The sequence below is a fragment of the Pan troglodytes genome, chromosome 2 (assembly GCF_028858775.2).
Source record: "Pan troglodytes isolate AG18354 chromosome 2, NHGRI_mPanTro3-v2.0_pri, whole genome shotgun sequence".
Taxonomy (NCBI): Eukaryota; Metazoa; Chordata; class Mammalia; order Primates; family Hominidae; genus Pan; species Pan troglodytes.
Window position 1 is genome coordinate 60,783,516 of NC_086015.1, and position 26,090 is coordinate 60,809,605.

Here is a 26,090-nt window from a genome sequence, read left to right on the forward strand (position 1 = left end):
ACTGCAGCCTCCGCCTCCCGGGTTCGAGCAATTCTCATGCCTCAGCCTCCTTAGTAGCTGGGATTATAGGCGCCTGCCACCAAGCCTAGCTGATATTTTGTATTTTAGTAGAGACAGGGTTTCACCATCTTGCCCAGACTGGTCTTGAACTCCTGAGCTCAGGCAATCTGCCTGTCTCGGCCTCCCAAAGTGCTAGGATTACAGGCATGAGCCACCGCACCCGGCCCAATATCAACTATTTACAGTGGCTTCCAGGAACAGTAAACAGTAATATTCTACTACTCCAGGAATAGTAAAGAACAGCAGAGAATCAGGAGTTCCTCTTGAGATGGACTACAGATAACTTGTCAGCTATACTCTCCAAGCTTGTCCAACTTGCCTTATTTTGTTGTTGTTCTGTTTGTTTTGTTTTAAGCTTTTAGCAGCCTGAAGCCATGGTTTTTAGTTTCTGTTTCCAGTGATAAGCGGAAAAGAGGGATAAGGAAGGGGCTTTACTGGCCCAACCAGAAAGAGAAACTAAGAACCCATGATTGTATCCTCTCCCTTGGATACCCATTACAAGACAGTCTGGTTTCTGGTTGCTTTCCCTAACACACATGTGCCTTCCACCCCCAAGCTCATCTCCATGTCAGCCAAATAAGTTAGTTATAGAAAATTTATGACCTTGGACCAAGGGACAAAGTTTGAGGTCCTTGGAGACGGAAATCATGGTTGCCAGACATGGAAATCAGCACATATGCTTGGGTAATTTCTTACTTATTATTTCTTACATCTAGATGGCATCAGCCATCCCATATTCCCTTCTGAAGCCTGAAACGCTTCCTCCCTTTCATCCTTATCATCTGTGAGCCATTCCAGGCCCAACCCAAATCCCTCCACCCTTGCTAAGCAGCCTTCCTTGACGACCCCTCAGGTCATTGCTAAACTCTCTCTGTAGTGTATTTTATCATAGAAGATTTTCTAATCTTATTCATTTTTATTTGGTTGCAAAGGTAATACATATTAAAAAATTCAAGTATAACAGAAATATATAATGAAAAACATCAATAGTTCCATCTCATTTATTTTCTATTCATTTGTAATTCTTACATACTGGGGAAACAAGGAGGAGAACACAAAATAAACAAAAGAACTGCAAAAGTATAATTGTATTCCCAAGAGACAACAGAAAAAAAAAAAAAGAATTTGACGTTCCTGGGTTTTTTTTCCTATCCATATACTAATATGGGTGTATATTATCAATTGGGACAGTGGTTTTGAACTTTCCCCCAATTTTCTTCCTCTACTTGCTAATATACCTTAGACAACTTTTATCAAGTAGAACTTTTACAATCTCTAGAGCAGGACTACCTACCTTTCTGTATTGACTCTCTCCCCATTAAGTCTAGGCAGAATAAATAACACAGTAGATCCAAATAACATTAATGGAGACCACTAATTTATCATATGTTCATGCTGCATCTGGGTTGAATAAAATAACTCCCTGATCTAAGGGCCAGAGGATGGAGCAATGAGAGGCAGTGGTTGCTAGAAACCCTTCTTTGCCATAGCAATACTTCCTGGAGGGGCTACAACTCGGGGAGGGGACACATATTCTCCTTCAGCCCAGTTGAAGAAGATGGGCAGGGCCCCATCACTAGGCTGGCAGCCACTGCCAGGCTCTGGAGAGAGCTTAGGAGCAGCAATGGCTGCCTTTTCTAGTCATAACAGTGATAATAATAGCAAGTACTAATTTTTGAGCACATCCTAAGTAATGTGTAGTATTAGGCACTGTGGATACAGAGATAAGTAAGACACCACCTTGGCTTGCATGGAAAACCCAAGGGACCCCTGGGAAGAGCTATCTTGAAGGATATCACAGCAAAGAGAAAAACTGTAGCAAAAGAGAAGGAGAAATGTAAGAAGTCTAGATTTAGATGTGAAAACAGAGAAGCAATTCTATCCAAAACTGACACACATCAAGAACAGAAGCCTTGCTGTATCAATGGCCTTTAGTATTCACACCCTTTGACCAGAATTCCATTTCTAGGAGTATAATCAAAGGAAAGAAAGAAATACAGACATACACATGATCAGGATGTTGAAAGCACTGTTATCTATAATGATGAAAAAACAGAAACAAATGTTCAACAACAGGAGAGTGATTAACTAAACTGTACATTCTTTTGATGAAATGCTTTATGAGTCCATTAAGAATCAGGTCTGTGGCGAGGTGTGGTAGCTCATGCCTATAATCCCAGCACTTTGGGAGGCCAGGGTGGTAGGACTGCTTGAGGCCAGGAGTTTGAGACCAGTCTGGGCAACATAGTGAGATTTTTGTCTCTATTAAAAAAAAAAAAAAATCAAGTCTTTGAAAACTACTTAACAACATGAAAAATACTCTTCTATTGTAGAGTTATTTTATACCGTTAAGACCAAAGGGAGTAAAAAAATAGCGTATACAGTGTGATAGTCATTTTGTTTTAAAAAATGCACATGCGGCCGGGCGCGGTGGCTCACGCCTGTAATCCCAGCACTTTGGGAGGCTGAGGCGGGCGGATCATGAGGTCAGGAGATTGAGGCCATCCTGGCTAACATGGTGAAACCCCGTCTCTACTAAAAAATATTAAAAAATTAGCCGGGCGTGGTGGCAGGCACCTATAGTCCCAGCTACTGGGGAGGCCGAGACAGGAGAATGGCGTGAACCCGGGAGGCAGAGCTTGCGGTGAGCTGAGATTGCGCCACTGCACTCCAGCCTGGGCGACAAAGCGAGACTCCGTCTCCAAAAAAAAAAAAAAAAAAAAAAAAATGCACATGGCAAGTATAGTAAAAGGTAAGATTGCCTGAGTATGTACCAAAATATTAATGGAAGTTTTTTGGTGATGGGAAGTAGGATTACAAGTGACTTTTATTCTCTTTTATGTGCTTCACTATATTTTTCAATATTTATTTATTTATTTTGAGACAGTCTCACTCTGTTGCCTAGGCTGGAGTGCAGTGGCATGATCTCAGCTCACTGCAACCTCCACCTCCTGGGTTCAAGTGATCCTCCCACCTCAGCCTCCCAAGTAGCTGGGACAACAGGTATGCACCACTACGCCCAGCTAATTTTCGTGTTTTTTGGTAGAGACGGGGTTTCACCATGTTGGCCAGGCTGGTCTCAAACTCCTGACCTCAAGCGATCCACCTGTCTCGGCTTCCCAAAGTGCTGGGATTACATGCGTGAGCCACCACGCCCAGCCCCAGCCTCAATATATATATATTTTTTGAGACATAGTCTCACTCTGTCACCCAGGCTGGAGTACAGTGGCGCAATCTCTGCTCGCTGTGACCTCTGCCTTCTGGGTTCAAGCAATTCTACCTGCCTGCCTCAGCCTCCAGAGTAGCTAGGATTACAGGCGTGTGCCACCATGCCTGGCTAATTTTTTGTATTTTTAGTAGAGACAGGGTTTCGCCATGTTGGCCAGGTTGGTCTCGAACTCCTGACCTCTGGTGATCCACCCGCTTCAGCCTCTCAAAGTGCTGAGATTACAGGTGTGAGCCACTACACCCGGCCTCAATATTTAAATGATGTTATATTATCAGAAAACAAAGCACAATAGAAGGTAATTTTAAAAAAAAGGACAAATGCATTAAAAAAATTCAACAGAGTTATTTAATATAAAAATATTCACAGCCTAAATATGTGTTAATAGTAGACTGGTTATGTAGAATAATATATACTCAGCCCATAAAGATAATATTTTCCAAGAATAACTGTGACATAATACTCCCCCCTAAGCTAGATAAAAACTCCTTGCCCAGCCAAATAACAAAGGGAGGAGGAAAACAGAGATGGAATAAAACACACTAAGCAAAATGCAAAAAAAAAAAAAAAAAAAAAAGAAGATGACGACAAAATCCAAGGCAAAAAGCGTTAAAGGAAATAAACAAGAATATTTAATCCTAATAAAAGGTGCAACTCCCCCAGGAGGCTGTAATGGTGACAAATATGAACATTTGTGCACCTAACTGCATAGCTTGGAAATGTGTGAGGCTGAGACTGACAGAGATGCAACAGAAACTGATCATCCACAGTCACTGCGGGAGGCTTTAACCTAAAAGTGAGCAGATCACCCAGACAGAGATAAGGCTGAATAGACTGTGAGGAACCCAAAACTAGGCTCAGAGTACGTGAGCTCTGCACCTATGCCTAGAATAGTGCTAGAGGGAAACTGGTAAACTATTAATGGATTGTTTTGGAGTTGGAAGACTATACGTGTTCTTTTTCTCTTTCTCCTTTTCTGCATTTTTCCATAACGAACATTCACTTTTATAATGGAAAAGGAAAAAGTGCAAGTCCAAAGAGAATGAGGGGCTACATCACAACATCATGAACACAACATTCCATAGCATGTGCTGAACTCAGCTCAAATGAGGTCAGCAGCCGTGCACAGCTGTGGACAGGGAGAGGCAGGGCTCAGGGAGCGACTGGCCAAAGGCGAGCTCGCCTTCCTCACTCCACACCAGAGGAGCGCATGAGGTCCCCTTTCAGAGCTGGGCCAGATTTTCCTCTCAGGCAGGCCAGGGAGGGGATTTATAGGCTCAGAGGGATCCAGACATCTGTGCTTGAGTCTACCGGCAGTGCTAACCTTCCTGGTGAGAAGCAGATAGAGAGCCATGCAGTCAGGCTGTCCCTCCCCAGCGTCCACAAATGCTGCCTTTGTGTTGAGGTGCAAGCCCCCAGCCCATATGGGCACAGGAAGCAAGAGAGAACAAATCCTGCAGTGTCTTGCTGAACTGTGGCTGCAAGGACCACTCACATGTGTGACTGGGCTTTTAACATTTTTGGAAGTGGCTGCCAGCCCAGAGCTCTCCTGATATCCTCCTGGGCTAACTTGTGGTCTCCTGAGGAACCAGAGGAAGGTCTGCTAAGTGTTCCAGCACTGATTAGAGCACCTTATTTGGGCTTAAGTCATCTCTTCTATAATTAAAAGAATCCAACCTGAGAGACATAATTGAATATCCAAAGGGATATATATGTCTCTAAGGTGTCAGAAGCCAGGGAAAAGGAATACTGCAACAGAGAACCAAGCTGCTCAATTACAGCCTTGAGTCATTTTTGGAATAGAAAAGGCATAAATAATACACACATATGGGTAATGGATGGCTGCTGAGAGGTTTGGGGCAGCTGATACACTCTTTGTTCTCTGTTTCTCCCTTATTGGAAAGGGAACCAAGACTTAGACAAAATCGGAGAGGATGTGAAGTGAGCCCACTGAGCACCCCTATGGGGCCAGCTCTTCCCCCTCATCCTTACTGCTCCCAGGCCACATTAAATTAGCATCCAGCCAGGCGCAGTGGCTCATGTCTGTAATCCCAGCACTTTGGGAGGCTGAGCTGGCGGATTACCTAAGGTCAGGAGTCTGAGACCAGCCTGGCCAACATGGCGAAACCGTCTCTACTAAAAACACAAAAATTAGCCAGGTGTGATGGTGGGCACCTGTAATCCCAGCTACTCGGGAGGCTGAGGCAGGAGAATCACTTGAACCCAGGAAGCGCAGGTGGAGGTGAGCCACGATCACGCCACTGCACTCCAGCCTGGGTGACAGAGCAAGACTCTGTCTCGAAAATAAAATAAAATAAAATAAAATTAAAATAAAATGAAATAATAAAATAAAATATAAATTGGCACCTTCTCTCAGTCTAGCTGGTGAGGGAAACTATTATTGAGATGCTAGGGCTGGAAATAATGCCATAGAAGTTGCACCGTGTGCACCAAGGTGAGTTACAAGAAGACATGTGGGGACAAGCTGGTATTCTCCATGCTTTGCAGATCATTCTGCAAACATGGCTGCTAACTCTGCATACAACTTGAGGGGTGTATTTCCATTCACTGTCCCCCCAAGGACACACTCAAACATAAGCACATCGCTCAATTCTCTCCCTATCTATGTACATTACCATTGTGAATAACTCTTCTGTTTCTGCTGGCTTGTTTCTGGCCAATATATAAAGCTTAGAGTAAGCTATTTATCACGATATTTGAAAAAATTAAATTAAAAACTTATTTTGCACTTTGGGAGGCTGAGGCAGGTGGATCACTTTAGGTCAGGAGTTTGAGACCAGTCTGACCAACATGGAGAAACACCATCTCTACTAAAAATGCAAAAAATTAGCCAGGCGTGGTGGCAGGTGACTGTAATCCCAGCTATTTGAGAGGCTGAGGCAGGAGAATCGCTTGAACCCGAGAGGTGGAGGTTGCGGTGAGCTGAGATCGCGCCACTGGACTCCAGCCCAGGCAACAAGGGTGAAACTCCATCTCAAAAAAAAAAAAAAAAAAAAAAAAATATTATTTTGCCAAAAAAATCTTTGAGGTTTTAAAAACCAATTTCCACATGTCAGATCCTCCTTTGGGTCTGGCTTTCTCATCCTTGCTTGGCCTCAGTCTGCTAGATTTCAGACATGGCTTGATTTCTTTCTGTTCCAGTTCTCTAGGTCAATGCAAATTTCTGAGGTGAGCAAATGTTTCCTGCACTGTTACCTGTGAAGGAACCCCAGAAACAGAAGAAAGAAATTTTGCCTGAGAAGCCAAAAGAAAGATTTTGAAGGTATGGTAACAGATCTTAAAGCAGCCAGGGCTGGGCTGAAGTGGGAGGCACAGATTGTGCTCTTCCTAGGCCCAGGAGCACAAACACAAAAAGCCTACCAACTAGGCAAGGCAATGACAGAGAGTAAAGGGCCAGGTGTTAGAAGGGCAATTGGGAGAGATGGGGGCAATTGGGAGAGATGGGGACATTTGTAGGTGATGGTTGGCTGGCTGCCTAGGTCTAGCTCATTACTGCCATGTGGGAACACAGCACTGCAGCAAACCTACCAAAAGGCAATTCTGTTATATCTGGAACATAGCAATATGAGGGCAAGAAGAGCCTAATGCCTGATGAGGGTTCACTCAACACTGATTGAATGAATGAGGGCCTTCCTGGGCAGAGGGTGGACTGTCCTGGGAGCAATAATGGGAAGAGATGGCTGGTAATTTGGAGGTCTGACAATCAAGGAAGGAAATAATTGCAGAGTGAACTTGAGCCACAGCCACTGGGATGGAGAGGAAAGGGTGAAATGCAGTAGACATTCTGAAGAATTTTCAAAAAGCAGTAACTCAGTGAAAGACCAGATGTGCAGGACTAGGGCGGTGATGAATCTTCCAGGGGATGCCTGCGATGAACTTGTCGAGAGGGCTGAAGAACTGGTCACAAGGGAGAAAAGGTAAATACATTCTTCTTCACTAGTTTCAAAGCCCTTCATCTTGCTCTCCCAAATGACCTTATTTTCTCTTTCCTCCATTCTCCCACAAAAGGGATCAGGGGATTAACCAGGGATCCAGAGGCCCAAGTGCTGAGAGAAACAGACCCAAACCTATAGCTAATTACGTGAGGTATTCATTCAGGAGAAACTGCAACAGAGTTAACAGAGGAACGGGCAGGGCAGGGGAAAAGCAATGGAGAGGAAGGGCATCTATGGGAAAGTAGCAAGAACCACTTGGGCTATGTGGAGTCATGACATATTGGCTGTATGGTAGGCAGGCAAGGACAGAAAGGGCTGAGGGAGAACCTCAAACAGTTCCCAAGTCATGGATTTTCACAGCATGAGGCATGCCTTGGGTTCTGGTCCCCAGTTTTCTTAAAGACTCAGAAAGCAGAGATACAAAATATTGCCAAGCAAAAGCATTCAGGACAAATACATGGCAGACTCAAGACTGCTGCTCAGCTAAACCAGGTGAGCCTTTTCATGGCATATTTTTTGTGGGCTTCAATCTAAAAGAAAATTTGTATAATTATCAAATTGGGTCCAAGGGCTTGGATAAATCTCAACGTTCACTTTAAAAGATACAATTCATCAACAGTTTAAGAACAACTATTACTACTTGTTAACTAAAAAACTATCATAGTAGCTAATATTTACTACTTAGTTAACGAATTTGAAGATTAATGATCGCTAACTAAGGGCCAAGGTGTTATGCTATGCCCTTTAAATGCACTGTCTTGTAAATCTTTACAATGATTCCATGAACGTTTGGTGGCATCATGGCAAATTTACTCATATGGAATAGAAGCAAGACCTATCTGTAGGATGAAGTATGGAAAAAACTTTTTTTAATAAAAAATAAAAGCAAGACCTAGAGATGTTAAGTCACCTGCCCAAGGTGAGCCGAGGTTAGAACCCAAGGTACTTCCACTCCGAGGTCCTTAGGTCCTCATTCTAAGCCAAGGGTCAGCAAACATTTTATGTAAAGGGCCAGATGGTAAATATTTTTGGCTTTGTGGGCAATATGGTCTCTGTCACAACTACTCAATTATGCCATAGTACAAAGCAGCCATGGACAATAAACAGATGGGCATGGCTATGTTCCAACAAAACTTTATTTATGGATACTGAAATTTGAATTTCATGTCGTTTTCATGTGTCACGAAACAGCACCATTCTTTTGACTTTCCCCCAAGAATTTTAAAAAGTAAAAATCAGGCTTAGCTTGTGAGCCATAAAAAAACAGGTGGTGAACTGGATTTTCTCCACCCAATGCAGTTTGCCGACCCCGGTTGAAGCTACTAGGCTCTGTTGCCCTCCAGCTAACATCATGTGCTGGTTTCCTCAGGAGGCCCATAGATATTTTAGGAAAAAAATCGCGTGAGAGTATGTCTGGATGGGGCACATAACTCTGAAATACAATTGTGGGGAAAGGCCCAACTACAACAGCTCTGGCTCTGCATGACCTTTGACTGCAACTTGAAAAACATCTTTCTTCCTCCAAGTCCCCTCACTTGCACTCTTCTATTGAAATAAGCATTGATTCAGGTCACTTTGAAACCAGGGGAAATTCTAGGTAGGATGGGGATGTTCCTTCCCGTACACCATGATTTTCTGCAACCACAGGCCCTGTGTGCCCTTCTTACCTGCAGGGTTTGACTGAAGCGCTTTAATGGCGTGGCCTTCACGGGCGGGATGAGGTTTGCTAGCGACGTGACTCGGGAAAGGGGTTTGACCCGTTTATTACTAGGCTCCTATAGAGTTAAAAAAAAAAAAAAGTAAAATGTCAAGGTCAATTGCAAAGACAACATAACTCCATCATACAACTGTGTTCCACTCCACGAGGTACTGGTTGTACACTGATCTATGGAATATAAAGTGTCACGTCTCACTCTGGCTGTATGGAGATGACCTGGCTTAGGAGGCAGGGAAGGAGAAATGGCAGGCAGGGGATGTCAACAGAGGCAGTATCTGGGAAGACAGAAAAGGGGCAGGGATCTGCTCCTTATCCCTCACCCCCAGCATCTGCCACCTTTTAATTCAGAAGCTTCCACTTAGTAGAACCAGTCTCCCCACCCCTTCTGTAGAGAAAAGCAGCGTCTGATTTCTCACCCAATGACCTTGTCTTTTGTTGCTTCTGGTTTCATCTTTTTAAAAACCTTTTCCCCATCTTGCCTAAAGCCACTCTTATGCAATGGCTTTCCTAAAGCACCAAGATTGTTTTCTTACTTCATTAAATTAAAAAAAATTTTTTTTAAAAAGAAGTTCTATTACTGGGCTCTTAAGAAAGCATCTTTGTATCTACGGCATATTTGAAATGCACATATTAATATTTATAAATTATAACCAGATAGCAAAAGAAAATGTATAGAGAAAAAGCCCTACCACGGACATTGGTTTCTATACTATATATAGCCATAAGTTTTGAAAATCACCTCCACATAAAACATTATTTGCAAATCTGCAAGTTACTTCAAACCAGGCTGATAGGTGGGAGGGAGCCTACCCATTCCAAAGACTTTGCAGACAAGAATTACATAAATAAAAACAACAGCCTGGCCAGGCGCAGTGGCTCATGCCTGTAATCAAAGCACTTTGGGAGGGCGAAGCGGGTGGATCACGAGGTCAGGAGTTCAAGACCAGCCTGGCCAAGATGGTGAAACTCCGTCTCTACTAAAAATACAAAAATTAGCCTGGCGTGGTGGCAGGTGCCTGTAATCCCAGCTACTCGGGAGGTGTGGGATTGCTTGAACCCGGGAGGTGGAGGTTCCAGTGAGCCGAGATTGCGCCACTGCACTCCAGCCTGGTTGACAGAGACTCTGTGTCAAAAAAACAAAAAACAAACAAACAAACAACAACAACAACAACAACAACAAAAACAGGCTATGGGGAAGAGAATGATGATAGACAAAACATTTTACAAAGACAAAGAGAAGAGTTACCCTTGTCCTCCTAAGCTCCATCTGACCTGTAGTAGACAGCACATGAAGATACCAAATTTTGATGGGCAAAGCCAAAGTAGCCAATTGTGGTGGCAAACCTCAATCATTTCCAGAGGGAGCCTCTAGGTATTCATCTTTCCTTTTCAGCCATTGCTTTCAAAGTTTCGAGGGTTAAGGCAGAACTTCAGATTCTCCAGGACATTTCTGCATCCCCGTTCTGAACATAGTAGGTGCCTGGAAAAATCTTTCGTGAATTTGGAATCCTGCTGAGACACTCTCCTGTCATTTTATGCCCCTGCCAGTCTCAGAAATCAACAGCCTTCTTTGAAATAGACTGTCTCCAAGCTTTCCAGCATTTGCATATAAAAATTTAAAAACTTAAAAAGAAAATTCAATACAATCTCACAATGTGGCCAGAAACGATTCCATGATTTCTCAAAGCAGTTAAATACTTTTCCAAGACGGAGAATGCAACCAGGCTGCTGGGTACCTCTCCAGCTTCTTAGCGTGCTAAGCTGAACAGACAGCAGAAAACTCTCAGAACACTAGGAAGGCTCAGTTCCAAAATGCAGAGGATGAATCTCCCAAGATGAGAGCCATTGCGTGACAATGATTTAAGTGCTGAAGGGAAAGATCTGACAGCTCTTCTGCTTCAGGTGACAATGCCCTTCAGGATGCTCCCTGTCCAGTGCCAGGCTCTTGAGCATTTGTGCTCAGAGGAGGGTTTAAAACATTTTTTTACGTCAGAGCTGCACCACTAGCGTACTGAATACACACACACACACACGCGCAAGCACACACACACACACACACACACTGCCTCTTAAGCAACCCCTGAATTTGTCTAAATGGCTCCTGCTTTGGGCTGAAAATGCCAGGTTGGTGGCACAAACTGCATTACAGCAAGTGAGGTGACAAAGATTCCCTGAGGGAGCAGGACCTGGTCTCAGAGAATCCTGCCCGCTGACTCTGAGTCTTTCTCTTTCTCTCTCTCTTTTTTATGGTTAAAGCTGCTGGGTCACAGATTTTTATATCAGAATGGGGAAGCTGAAAGGCAAATGCCAACTGGGTTCCCTTGTTTTAAAAAGGGGCCAGAGAGCACTGCACGCTTGACAGGACGGGGGATGATCCAGCTGTGTTCCACTTGCTGTGTCATCTTTTCTAAGGTTCTGCTGACTTTGCTGTCCATTTTGCATGACCCAGTCGGACAGGCATTTTCTGCACAGCTATAAGATGTAGGTTCAACACAAATCCCAGCCTCTCTGAAGGTTGAGTGCAGTGCTGCTACGTGAGATTGTAATTAAAACTGATTTCCTAAGGCATTGCCGATTTGGATGTAAACATCAGGCTGCTCTCTGGCAATCTGACATTCCCAAGTAATGAACAATTGAACCAGAAGCCGTTGCTGTGTGATTTAGTGCTATGATCCAGCAATGTAAGCAGGTGCAATTTCAAAACCAGAACACTTACAGGTTATTGGATCTATGGGGGAGGCTTTATGCCTAACCCACAAGAGTAAAATATGAATTATGGTGTTCTCCTTGAGGGCTTCTGTGAGAATAGAAGATTAAAAAAATTCCTGGCCTCATTAGATTTTTCTTTTCCATTTACTCAGTATGTCTCCAGCTACATTTTACTGCTGTCTAAAGAGAGCCCTCAGGGAAAATGTTTCCAGATTCTTGTTAAATAGCTCTACTGAGAACTAGCAAATGCAATCGCAGGGATGCTTTCAGGCTTTACAGAGAGGTAACAGAACACAACCTGCAGGGACGCTTCCTAGTCCAACAACTCAGCTGCCAGACCAAGCTGGGCAAGGTCAATGCTAAACCCAGGAACCAAGTGTCCTGTTTCAAGTGCAGACACCACCCCCCACCACGTGATTTTAAGATAGGGCAGAAGGGTATCTCACTAAAGTTTAAAAAAAAGAAAAGAAAAAAAGACACTGAGCATTCTGTATAGACAGTATTTTGTGAATAACAGTTTGTTTCATCTTTTCCAGGCCTTATAACATTTTTGTTTCTCTTGTCTTATTGCACTGGCTAGAACCACCTGTATATTGTTGATTACAAGCCAAGACAGTGGGTATACTAGTTTAATTCTTGGTTCTACAGTGATTATTAATAAGATTTCACCATTAAATATTCGCTGAGAGCATGGGAGAGGCACCCTTTAACACGTAGAGAAAGTTCTTTTCTGTACCAACTTTGCTGTGAATTTTTATCATGAATTGGCAGTGGCTTTTATCAAATGTTTGTTCTTCATTTAGTCAGAGGACAAGGAAAGAAAAAAAGGAAGAGAAGAAAAGAAGCGAGGGGTGGGAAGAAGGAAAGGAGAGAATAAAGAAAGGCATACGGGTCATATTTTTTCATAAAGAAACTGATTTGACAATTTAAAATATCTTGTGTTTAATTATGAACAAAGGAGAATAAAACACTCTATGCAATTTTATTCTTAGTATGAGTTTTTTTATTAAATGGATTTTGATATTCCTTCTCTAGGGGATACAATGATTTTTATCCTCTCCTCATTCTTCCCCTCAACAGGTAAAAGCCAAAGCAGACTATATGCAATGTAAGAAAATGCCTATCGTACCAATATAATCTAGCATACTTTTTTATTCCTCCAAAAATAGTTCCATTGAAACAGACTGGCATACAGGAACTCCCCACTCATTTTCCCTGCACTTCCTTTTTGCAGCCAGAGTGGGGTGAGGAATAGTAGGAATATCATCTATGTCATGTCTGCAGCTGCCCTAAGACTCTACCCCTATTGAGCCTCAAACACCATCCAGGAGAGGCTGGAAATGTAGCCACTGGCATAAGGACTCAGGCTGCTGCATTGCAGGGCAGTGTGGCTCTCAGCTGCTTTACATCTGGCCAGGAGCAAGAAGAGGTGAGAATTGATTGTGCTAGCAGATACTCTTGCCCATGAGTTGATGGAGCCAAATAAAAAAAGTCTTTCAAATGTTTGGAAATTCCAGGAAAGCCTTTTCAGGGTTCTATCTGTGTGCCAGGTGGTGTGTGGAAACTGTACTCCCAAGGGTCATGTTTAATCCACCCAGGAACCTTCTAGGTGGCTTTCATTGTCCTCATGTTAAATAGGAAATTACAATCTTACAGTGACTGAGAAACTCTAGCATAAACAAATAATAATAATGAGCTAATACTGGTAGCAGGAACTCAGCTCAGTGCTTTACATATAGTTGCATATTTATTCCTACTAACAACCTCACAAGGTAACTACTATCACAATCCCTATTTTAAAGATGGAGAAACTAAGGCATGTAGTGAGCAATTTGCTTAAAGCCATTCAGCTAAAACAAGGTGACCAGGATGTAAACCCAGTCAGGCTGACTCCAGAGCCCATGCCCTACCCCAGGGCCTGGCTAACTTTTTCTGTAAGGGGCTACCCAGCCTCTGTCATGACTACTCATCTCTGCTTTCGGACACAAACAATCTGTAAATAAATAAGTGTGGCTATATCATATTAAACATTTATTTATGAACACTAAAATTCAAATTTCATAGTTTTCATGTCACAAAATATTCTTTGAGACAGGGTCTTGCTCTGTCACTCAGGCTGCTGTGCAGTGGCACGATCACGACTCACGGCAGCCTCAACCTCCCGGGCTCAAGCAGATCTTCCCACCTCAGCCTCTCAAGAAACTGGGACTACAGGTGCTCACCACCATGCCTGGCTAAATTTTAAAAAATTTTTTAGAGAAGGGGTCTTGCCATGTTTCCCAGACTGGTCTCAAATTCCTGGGGTCAAGCAATTCTCCCGCCTCGGCTTCCCAAAGTGCTGGGGATTACAGGGTTGAGCCACTATGCCCCGCTTACAAAATATTATTCTTCTGAAATTTTTCAATCATTATAACATCTAGACATTATTCTTAGCTTGAGGCCCATAGGAAGTCAGCTGTATTCGGTCTTCAGGCCATAGTTTGCTGACTGTTGTTTGCTGACCAGTCATGTCCTGGTCAGTGGTCCTCAGCCTCAGCTTTTTTACTGTAACATACCCAAGGACAACACTCCCAGGCACTGCACTCTCCCACAGGCACACCTAGTCATCGTCAGGCTCCAGTAGATGGCATAAGCTTGATTTGCATATTCTCCCTGCAGCTGGACATGCAGGGTCCTCCCCTGATAAACAGGGGAAACATTTGACTTACTTTTTATGTGAGTAAACCCTATTTTATTGCATTTTATTCTCTTAACTTTCTAAACACAATGTCAACTTTCCTTGACCATTTTAATATATATATGAACAAAGGACATAAAAAGTGATATAATGCCTGGGATCTACTTCAAAATAATGACAGTGGAGAAAGCGGATGGAAAAAGAGGAAAACAGGACTGGTCACAGGTTGGTAGTTGTCAAAGCTAGGTGCAGGGCACAGGTACGTGACAAAATACATGTCAAATGGTACATGTATTTGGTACATGCCTGCCTATGGTACATGTCAAAATAAAAAGGGTTTTTTTGTTTTTTTTGTTTGTTTGTTTTTTTGAGACAGAGTCTCGCTCTGTCGCCCAGGTTGGAGTGCAGTGGCGCCATCTTGGCTCACTGCAAGCTCCGCCTCCCGGGTTCACGCCATGGACAATTCTTTAATTCCTGCTTCTGCCTCTTCCCAGCTATAAGCTTTACTTCAAATGGCCCCACTCCACCCAGCATGGGGGCACTTGACAGCTTGCTTTGTACCTTTTCTTTCAACGAATTCCTACAGATTTTCCCTCTTGTGTTAATGTTTTTCTAACAAAATGGTTGAGAATGAGCCATATTTTTATAGATTTATCTATTTTAGTCTGGCTCTCATATTCACTAATCTTGTCTTAAGCAAGTTACTTACTCAGTTTCTTCAACTGAAAAATGGGGAAATAACCTCGTAATACAGCAGTGAGAATTCTGTGGGTAGGAGCTATGCTTTACAGGGAACTTACAATCTGTGCAGGTGCTGGGCGAAGAGCTTTATAAGGATTTGCTCTTGGCATCTTCAGAACATCTTATGAGAAAGCTAGTATCATTATCCCCATTTTATAAGTGAGCAAGCCAAGGTTTAAGGAGCACAAATACACAAGATCACGTATTTCAGGTAGAGGCAAAATGTGGACCATGTACTGGACTATACGCCTCTGCTTCATTATTCTGCCCAAAAACAGACAGATAATGACGATGAGCACATAGCACAGTACTTTGTGAATAGCAAGATAATTATCAGAGCCTAGAATAGGGCTCACAAATTGGTATGTTTTTGCTAAAGATTATTCCCCCTGCCATCTTTGCCTCTAAGAACAGGTGAGCTTATCTTTTCCCTTAATATGAGCATACTCTTTTTCAAAAAATTGATTTTGAAATAATCTTAGATTTACAGAAGAGTTGCAAAATTAGTAGAGTGTTCCCATACATCCTTTACACCACTACCTCTATGTTAACATTTTACATAACCACAGTACATTTATCAAAACTAAGAAATTAACATTGGGGCAATACTATTAACTAAACTATTAACAGAGTTATTGGGATTCCACCAGTTTCTGTTTTCCCACTAGTGTCCTTTTTCTGTTCCAGGATCTAATCTAGAATCCAAAGTTATATTTCTGTCCCATCTGTGATATAGTTCCTCTGTCTTGTTGTCTTTCATGATCTTATAGCAAAATACTAGAGCTCTCTAATTGACACTTGTGAAGAGTACTGGTTGGTTGTTTTATAGAATGTCTCTCACTTTAGATTAATCTTATATTCTCTCACGATTAAGTTCAGGTTATGCATTTTTGGCAAGAAAAACACAAAGATGTACCCTTCCTGGTATATCATATAGGTGGTACACCATGTTGCTAAGTCTTATTACTGGTGATGTTAACTTGGACTACGTAGTTAAGATGGTCTTATGGATTGAATTATGCCCCCACTGAAAGATAAGTGTAAGTTCTTACTCCAGATACCTGTGAATGTGACCTTATTTGGAAATAGGATCTTTGTAGATAAAATCAAGTTAAGAAGAGTCACACTAGTTTAGAGTAGGCCCTAAATCTAATCACTGGTGTCCTTATAAGAAGAGGGAAATTTAGAGACACACATGGAGAAGATGGCCATGTGACAACAGAGAGGTGGAGACTGGAGTGATGTATCTACAAGCCAAAGAACATGAAGGATTGCCAGCAAACACCAGGAACTCGGAAGAAGAAAGGATTCCTCTGCAGGTTTCAGAGGGAGCATGGCTCTGCTGACATTCTCTTTTCTCTTTTTTTTTTCTTTTTTTGAGACAGTCTCGTTCTGTCACTGGGACTAGAGTGCAGTGGCACAATCTCAGCTCACCGCAACCTCCACCTCTGGGTTCAAGCGATTCTCCTGCCTCAGCCTCCCGAGTAGCTGGGACTACAGGAGTACACCACCATACCCGGCTAATTTTTGTATTTTTAGTAAAGACAGGGTTTCACCATGTTGGCCAGGCTGGTCTCAACTCCTGACCTCAGGTGATCCACCTGCCTTGGCCTGCCAAAGTGCTGGGATTACAGGTGTGAGCCACCACACCCGGCCTCTGCTGACATTTTCATTTCAGACTTAGCCTCCAGAATAAGACAAAAATTTTTTGTTGTTTTAAGCCACCTAGCTTATGGTACTTTGTTATAGCAGTCATAAGAAACTAACACAGGTGGTGTCTGCTGGATTTCTCCACTGTAAAGTTAATATTACTCTCTTTGTAACTAATACATAGTTTGGAGGACTTTGTGACTTTGTGCATTCTTCTTAGCCCAATTTAGGGAGTGTTTACTCAGTATGTGCAAAGTGGCCTTAATTGAAGTATACAGGTGTCACTGTTGTGGGGAATGTCTCCCAGCTGAATAGGGAGAATCAGAAGGTTGAGCCACAAAGAGTCAAGAGAGTCAGTGTCAGGTGGAGCTGGCAAGGAAGGAGCAGGTGGGGTGGCTGGAAGGCAGGGCATGGTGCAGTGGACAATACAGGAACGTAGGGCACATATGCAGCACTGAGGAGGCCTTCATAGAGCTGCCTGAGCAAAGGAGGAGTAAGACTGTGGGTACAGAAAGGGGAGCTGCCTTGGAGCTTGCAAATGACTCTTCATCTTATTTTTTTGGAAATAGAAAAAGATAATAATAATGAAATAATTGTTCCTAATTCTAAAATTTCCATTGAAATATTTTTTCTGTTCTTTTTTTCCCCTGGCACAGAGCTAACTGACCTGGTGTCATCTGTTCCCAGAAGATGAAAGACAAATAATGAGGCCCAAATCCCAACGGAAACCTGACTTCATTGATTAGGCCAAATGTGTTTCAGAATTATTGGTTTTTAACCCCCAAGGTGAGAAAAGGTCTTCAAACTCAGAACTATAATTTTCCTCTTGTATGCTTATCAGTGATTTCAACAAAGGGACTGCAAGCTTTGTGGACTTTGACAAACCACCAGGAACTGTTCCGGGAGGCATCCCTGCTATCTTTGTCTTGGCTAATCTCAAAACATGGAAGCCACATTCTTGTGTTTGTTTTCTCCGGCCGTGAGTTTGGTTGCCAGTTGCCTCACATTAGGCATCCAAGGGGGATTTGATTTCCTTTTTGATAAAATGGCTCAACTCTTTCCTCCATATTAAGATAAGGTGCTATGAGGAAAAGATCCCAATTTCCTTTTTTTAAAAAAAAAAAAGCTGGGTTTTGTTTTGTTTTGTTTTTGTTAATGAGGGAACAGGGACAGCCTGGATAACTAAAATCCACAAAACACCCTGAGTTAGTTCAGTCTCAAACCCAAGCTGCAGACAGGCTTTCGGGCTGCTGGATTGAGACTCCAACAATCTCTTGCCCCGTCTCATGGAAGTGCTAAAGAGCAGATGATGAGAGAAGTCGCAAGAGAGTCTGGGCAAACCCACAAATTAAACCATCAACTCTCAGGTGCATAAAACTGAACATATTAATGTTAGAGGGATGACGTTTATTCTCTGTATATCAAGCTCTGTCTGCCTGAGCCAGTCAGCACCAAAAGCAGATTCAGCACCTATGGCTTCTTGGCCAAAGTCTCCCTGTGAGGTGGTTGCTTTCGGGGGAGCCTTGAATAAGGGAGAGATATAAGGAGGACAGTTGGCAGTTGGCTGAGCTCACACAATGCTGGCAGGAGCCTCTGAAACCATGCTCAGAGGCCCTGCCCAAACCAGCTTCCTATAAAACGCAAATTAAAAAAACAGGGGTAGAAAGAAATCACACTTTATGACAATTTCTGTAGTCCTCCTAGCTTCATTTCCTCCTGGCCTCCCCTGTTTCCTTCAAGTCCAAAACACATGGTAGCAAAATACTATATAGCTCTCTAGTGTTTGTAATAAACTGAATGGCAAAATGAAGGAAAGGTGGGGGTAGGCGGCAAGCGAGATGGATTTCTTCCGGTACACCCGGGAGAAGCAATTAATTTTACTACAGATTTGGAGAGGGCGAATGTTCACGGCATACCATTTTGTTTCTGAGAGAAGGCTCAAGCAAGTCATTACCTTTATTCTTCTTGGTACCACTGAGTTTTTGCCCCCACATTGGAAAAGTAACCTCTCCTACTTGCCTGCCATGGGGAAATTCATTTTTGCTGAGTGAAGGTTTATGGGCTGAAAAAAAGAACCTTGGGAAATAATTCAGTAAAATACAGGACTCTGAGAGGTGAAGCAGGCAGCAGCCTAGGTTACAAACATAATCTCTAAGCAGAGCCAGTAAAATAAAACAAAACCACTGTTTCAGACACTGTATTTCTGGCTAAGGTTTCACTCTGCAATAACTTTCAAAGTTACTCGTTTTAGTCAACATTATAAGGGTAAGTCAACATTTGTCCTGGCAGCAAGCCCAAATCTGTTATTTTATTAGTCTGCTACTGGTTAAATTGGCCCAAGATTAAACACATCTAATAAACAGCCCTAAAATATTGAAGTTTAGCAGAAAACCACATTCAATTCTCTTTACACAGGATGTTACTATTACTTAACCTTGGGCAGAGGGAGAACTGCACACCCACACCCCTGTTAAGTTCCTTTTAGCAAACACCAGCCCCCACTGCCTGAAACTCATCTTGGTCATGCCCAGACATGATGCTACAGACCTTCAGAGAAAGAGGAAGCCAAATATTTAGCTCTCTCTGCGGTCCCTGGCTCCACATCTGCCTTCTGAGGCAGAAAGGGCCAGATGCTCAGAGCTGGAGAACTTTAAAGAGTTCAACCTCCTTAAAAATTAGGAGAGTTGCCAGCAGCATCAAGTCTCTGTGGCCCTTATGGGAAGGCCAGCCATGGGCCCAGAGGATGTTTTCTCACATCAGGTTATGCATTTTTGGCAAGAATGCCACAGAAATAACGTGCCTATAATGCCACACCCATCCCCTGGTCTGGAAAATGGGGCTGGACATCCCTGGTTAGATGATGCCAACAAGGCACCCAGAGGTAGAAAAGGTCTCCTGGTCACAGCCACGGGGTCCAGAGGATAGTCTCTGTGACTTTGGGGTTCTGGAGTCAGTCATTTCCTACTGACTTCTTGGAAACCTTTGGGTGGAATATATGTTCTGCATTTGTTTATCGCTGTAAAAGGGATTCCCTGGCTTCCCCTTGGGTGGGGTTGGAGAAGGGGGAAAAGGATGCCACTGGGAGTTCCATTCCTGCTTCTTTAAGGACATTTTCTGGGCTCTCTCAGAGCTTAGGAATAATCTGAATGCCTCTGCAGCAAGTGACAAAGTTCTTATCACTCTGGCCCAAAGAGTGCATTGATTCTTTGCAAAGGATCTAAGGATAAAATATGAGCCAACCTGTCTGGTCAGAGTGCAATACCCTACGACCTTGGGCCCAAAATATAACCTCTATAAGCTAGTTTCCTCTACTGTGAAGTGAAGATGCCTCTCCTACCTCCTCACAGAGTTGTTGGGAAGATCACAGGAGACTAGGTGTATAATACGCTTGGCAGACACCCGCCTGTTAGTCCTCAGTAAATATCAGAGTATTGTCCTTATTTCTGTTGTCCTGGGAAAGGCATGGTCTCTCTGCCAGCCTGCGCCCCTGCCCTCTTCTATTCCCTGCAGCACTGGATTTTGCCTTGATCCTTCCAGGGACAAAGCTGGAGTTCCATGTCACCTGCCAGAATCATACCAATAACTGCTCTGGCCACTGAGGCTGCTACGAGACCATGTATTTTGATGCCATATTCCTGCCTTCCTTTTCTTCCTGTGGTTTTATCATCTGTTTAGTCAAGCTCTGGCTGGATACAGCAAAACTAGCGGTGGTCTGGCAGGATTCAAGGCTATATTGGAAGAAAGGAAAGCAGTAAAATCTCAAGATAAGGACCCAAGTCCTAATCTTGGGTCCTTATAGATGGGTCTTGAGGTTTGCATTATCCTCCCACCCGCCCACTGCCACCAACACTGCTGAATTATGGGCTAGAAGAGCTGGTCTCCAGTCTTGCCAGATCCCAATACTGTCTGGAATCAGGCAATGAGAGGAATTCTGGTCATTCAACCCATGTCGGATGTGCAAGGTGAAACTTCACAAAAATAATGTGTAACCAAGAAAGGACCACACAGAACCACAGAAAAGTCCTCTCTCTTTCTCATCCATCTGTTGTTCTTTGAAGCTCAGCATTATCTTGCTTCCCAGAAGAGGAAAAAGAAGTAGGGAGATGAAAAAGGGTGCGCAGATCTTAATCTCAGTGTCCCAAAGGAAGGACAGACTGTTCCAACTGAATCTGGGATGATCAAACACATCTCAGGCAAGCAAAGCTGACAGTCAGGTCTGTCATCTGACTGAAAACTAGACAGGGACCAGGGATCCTAACTGGTTGCTGGGTAAAAACTACAGGGACGTCTGACCAAGGGCACTGGGTCTGCAGAAGAAAATGGATCCTGATGTCTAGTTGGTTTCTGTTTTTGACAAGAACAACGGTTTTGAGCAGACAGGCCTTGCAGAGATGTGACCTCCAGAAAGAAACACAAAATATGTTCAAGGTGCTCTCTGGTTAACTCCCAGCTGTCCCTTCCAGCACAAATTATCCCTTCAAATGTTTGGTCCATGTGTGTCCTCAGGAGAACATGTCCACACTTAGAACCAGGGGACACAGCACCCGGGTGTTTTAGAGCACTCTGCTCCCAGCTGAGAACAGAATACATTGAAATCTGATTATTCAGAATGGAAAAAGCTACTAGTCAAACAACTACATGGGATTGATTAAATTGGAAATAAATTTTTCAAAATCTTAAACTTTCCTGTTTTTGGCTTTCAGCTGACATCTTCCCACCCACTGAGCAATGGTATGCAGATAAATAAGATACAAAGCATGCTGTTCAGGAAACTGTGAGGTAAGTAATCTATAATGGATTCATCTGGCATTTCTGTTGCCCCCACACACTCCAAATGAGCAGATGAATAGCTTCAAAATGTTATTCTTTGGGAGGGGTGTATGTGCATGTGTGCACAACACAAAACTGATTTCATTTGTTGAGACACTTTCCATCCTGTAGTGCATTTTTAATGACAAGAATTTAAAAATACCCAGTAACAACGGATTTTTCCAAAGGTTCATAACAAACACTGGCTCTCAGTGCTGTACATTTGCAACCTTGAAACATAGTGATTACGTGTTATTTTGAACTCTCAGCAATTAATATGCAACCAGATGTATCATTATCTACAGTTTATTAAAATGCAGAAGCCTGTGAATATAAAAAAATGATGCAGCACACAACAAAGAAGGCAAGGAGCTCAGAGACTCAGCTCTGCTCCCAGCATCACTCTCAGCTAGTTTCAATTCCAAAGAGATAATGGGGAAAATGGGTAGACAGTGGCAACTGACTTAAAATGAAAGAATAAATACAAACCTGTGATTTGGTTGTTGGGTTAAAAAAAAAAAAAAAGTTGGCTAGCCATTGTAGAGTCAGTGGTAAGGGATGTCAATAAAAGTTTCCAGAAAAGACAAGGACATTCTGGTGGTAAAATAAAAATGGTATTTATTCCTGAGGCAAAGGATGCCTGCAGCAGAGAGCAGCAAGGTTCTCAAGTGTTTTCCAATATGGGCCATCTACAGAGGGGAGGATTCCTTTGAAGACTGCTGGGAGTCTAAACTGGCAAAATAATTTCCTTGGTAAAGGTTTCCCAAGCACTGCCAGGTTGGGAAGGGCACAAGGATGGAGTGGAAGGTTCTTCTTTTACATGCCAGGCCCTCCTTCCCTCTGCCCCAACATTTGAGAGTCAAGCGAGGGGCGCCCCTGAGTTTGCAAAGCAGGACTGTGCAGAGGGCCACTTGACCCTGCAAAGCTTCGATCAATTGCGATTAAATAAATTATACCCTGCCAAGGCACTTGCCTACTCATAGACTCTAGCAATTTTCTAGAAACAGAGCAGTCATCCTACTACACCTGACGCAGGTGTGACTCTTGTGACTCTGAAGCACTATATAAACAATGAGGGAAGCCTAGGAAAGGAAAGGAGGAGGCACCAAGAGCCATGGAGTCACACACGCTCTCATCTATGCCATACAGCAACCCCGTTATCCTGTTTCATAGAGGAGGAAGCAGGTGTTCAGAGAAGTGAGATGACTTCCTGCAAGTCATACCCAGTAATTAACTGGCAGTGGTGAAATCTGAATTCAAATCTACCTGCCTTGAAAACTTTCCCCGCCACCCCCACACTGGCTTCCCAGGATATACAACTTCCTCTGATAATAATAATAATAATATAATAGCAATATACAGGAGGACTTTGTGCTAGGCTGTGCCAAAGTGCTTTCTGTGCATTATTTCCTTGACTTCTCTTAAGTTAGTGCTATTAATATACCCATTTCACAGTGTAGGCAACTGAGACTCAGAGGGGTTAAGGGCCTCGCCTGAAGTCACACAGTCCAAATTGAGCCCAAGGCTATTAACTCAGCAAGGCCTGGGTTCTTAATTAACCACAGCATTGTTAGTTTCCTAAACCAGGGAGGAACCCTGAAACGAATAGGCTGTAGAGGCAGAAAGGAAGTAGACACTGACGCAGGGTGTGGAGGAGGACAGAATGTTCATTTGGCATTCAAGCCCTATCACTCTGGAATCAGCAGCTCCTCTTGACTCCTCCCTCAGAATCTTAGTGAGCCCAGGTTCAAAGGTGTCCCGCTCATGTGCCCCCAGAAGATGCTGCCCTCTGCTAAGGGCACACCTGAGGACTGGGGGGTGGCAGGCATCCAGCATCAGGGAGCCTATTGGATGACCACTTCTCAGTATTCCCCCTCCACAGTCTGCCAAGCTCCCCAATGAAACTGCCTGCTTCTCCCCCTCCTCGTGGTTGACAGTCACTACCCGTATTGTTGTGTTGTTAATGACTTGGTCAAACTGAAGTAGAAGTTCCTTGAGGACAGAAAGCATGGCTTTTCTAAACCAGGGGGAACATGATACACAGAGCCAGGTCTCAATAAATATTTATGGACAATTAAAGAGCATTAGGGGTCATTTTTTAGTTGTCTAGCTCTTTACCAGCTCGTATCCATCACACTATGGAGTTTCCCTACATTTCCAACAAAGGATCTATTTATAATTAAAGCACCCTGCAAATGAATAGGGCATGAAGAGCTCAAAGCAACCTAATCCACCCTCATCTGCTTGCCTTGGGTCTGTGTCCGTGGTTGGCATTTGGCTAGGATTCTCAGATGATGCATGTCAGGTGGGAGCCGGCCTCAGGACAACTTGCTCCCTACTCCTCTGGCCAGGGTGCCTCTCTACCCAGAGCTCACACACCAATCCCTGTCTGAAAGTCATTCTGGGAACAACCAAAAAGCCACACTAGATTTTTTTGTTATTCTACCTGGCAGAAATGAATGTGAAGCTTGCCAGTATGCTTGGAACATCTTTTGTTTTAAAAATAATAATGCCCAATGCTAACTCTGATCTCTTTATTTCCTACAAAGGAAGGAGCTACCTCCTAGCAGATGTCTTGCTAAGTATAACCACCTATAGCTTCTACTCAACTGATCTACGTTCAAGATAGATGCTGCTGCTGCTGCTGCTGCTGCTGCTGCTGCTGCTGCTGCTGCTGCTGCTGCTAATGACCTATTAAGTACTTGTTTGGTGGAAGCCCTTTATATGCCTATTTCATCTTCACAATTCCCTTGCAAATTCCCAATTTTCAGATGAGGAAACTAGGGCTTAGAAGATGAGACACAAGTCCAAGATCTCTCAGCTCACAGGTGGCCAAGTGCGGATTCAAACTCAGTTCAGGCTGACTTCCAAATCCAAATTCTTAACCAGTACATTCTAGGGCTGACTCCAATTAAAGTGTAATCTCACCCAATCCTTCCCACCAGAGTGAAGGGAAAAAGGAACAGGATGGTTTGAATCATTTTAGCTGGAACTTTGGCATGTTCTTTGAAGCTTTGAAAGGAAAAAGATTTATGTTCTGAGAACAGAAATCTACTTTTATTTTTTAAGTTGGCTAACATGTAGCACAGATTCATTTCCTATAACACATTAAAGCCAATTTTTATCTACTTAGTATCTGAAATTTGGGTCCTATGCTAAATGTCCAAATTTCAAGTTTAGTTTGCAAGTGACTGTGTCAAACTTGGGAACTTATTGTAGAATTCTAATCCTAGAAAGCCCCTCAGAACATGCCTTGTTCACTGTTTCCAAACTCTCTGTATTGCCATGATAATTTTTTGCCATATGTACATATCACCTGAGCTATTATGTACTATTTCCTTAATTAGTCATTTTTTACTTAAAAACTTATTGTAAAAATAAACTCTATCACTGCCTTAAATGGAAAATCACTATCACCTGCCATAAACAGAAACTAACTTTAAAAAATGAACCCTGAGGCCTACACTTAGTTACACAGGGAAATTATCAAGTGATGGGGAGGTGTTAAAGACACACTAATTCCAAGTGGAAACTTGAAATAATCAGAAGGATCAGATAATTTAAAAGGGAAAGTGATTAAATTATTTTGTGATTTGTCTTTATAAGATTTGAGCTGCCCAAGTGGTATGAAACCCACCTTCTGGGAAACAATGAACTAATCCAGTCCTCTCATTCCAGAAACAGACTCTGAAATACCAAGAAGCTAAGCCTACCTTTGCCCTGTCCCCAGCTACTTGGGAAGCTCTTATAAGAACCAGCTTAGAAATAAATGCTGCATTTAAGAGACTTCCAAAGCAAGCTCCTGTTCCTTGATGTTGGTGCCAGAATCAAGCTCACTCTTCTAGGCCCTTGGAACCTGGGCATAAAGCATTCAGAGACTAATAAGAGAATGCAACATGTCTTTTCTGATGCTCTCTCCTTCAAAGCTCTCAGATAAGTCACCACCAAACATCTGAGGAGGAAGGAGGTGGAGGTGACAGTTCATCATGCATCTGTGGCTTACACACAAGAAACCATCAGTTTTCCCTCTTCTAACAGCTTATTTCCTTCTTTACAGTGGTTTCTGACTCCTTCTGCAAGATCACACCCAGACATCCCCAACACAATTACCAGGATGGCTGAGAAAATGAACCAAGACTGCCAAAACCTAACATGATATTGATGAGCCACTTCCACCCCTCCCCAACCTGTGTGAAGTCAAAAATTAAAAATAGTCTTCCCCAGTGACCTTTAGTTATCTTCTCTGTATTTGCCTGGGGTCGTTCTTGAAATGCCTGCGTCACTTGCGATTATGAAATGTTAGTATGCCAACATAAGATAGCACACTTGAAATGGGAGCTTGCCCTGGCCTTGGGTTCAGAAAGCACCCACAGGGAAGACTTACCATTTTGCCCCCCTCGGCCATCTGGCCCAACTCCATCTCTTTCTGCCACTAGCTTGTTTCCTTTTTCTTTCTGTAGCGTCTTCCTCTAGGAAGACTCCACATTTCCAAATCTGACAGCCCATGGCAAGTCCAAAACATTTACCTTTCTTTTTTCCTTTTCA

At 43.0% G+C, this 26,090-nt stretch overlaps 1 protein-coding gene across 11 annotated transcripts in view; it reads right to left on the minus strand.

Moving 5' to 3' along the window:
- Positions 1-26,090, minus strand: part of ARHGEF3 (Rho guanine nucleotide exchange factor 3) — a 353,349-nt gene that overhangs the window by 37,468 nt on the left and 289,791 nt on the right. For 10 of the 11 annotated variants that reach the window (XM_063805891.1, XM_009445681.5, XM_009445683.5 and 7 more), the window contains one exon: positions 8,910-9,017. In XM_063805891.1, the coding sequence (XP_063661961.1) occupies positions 8,910-9,017 (108 nt within the window). Of the gene's footprint in view, positions 1-8,909; positions 9,018-10,303; positions 10,731-26,090 lie in introns of those variants that run through there. The other variant, XM_063805893.1, reaches the window with a different exon arrangement.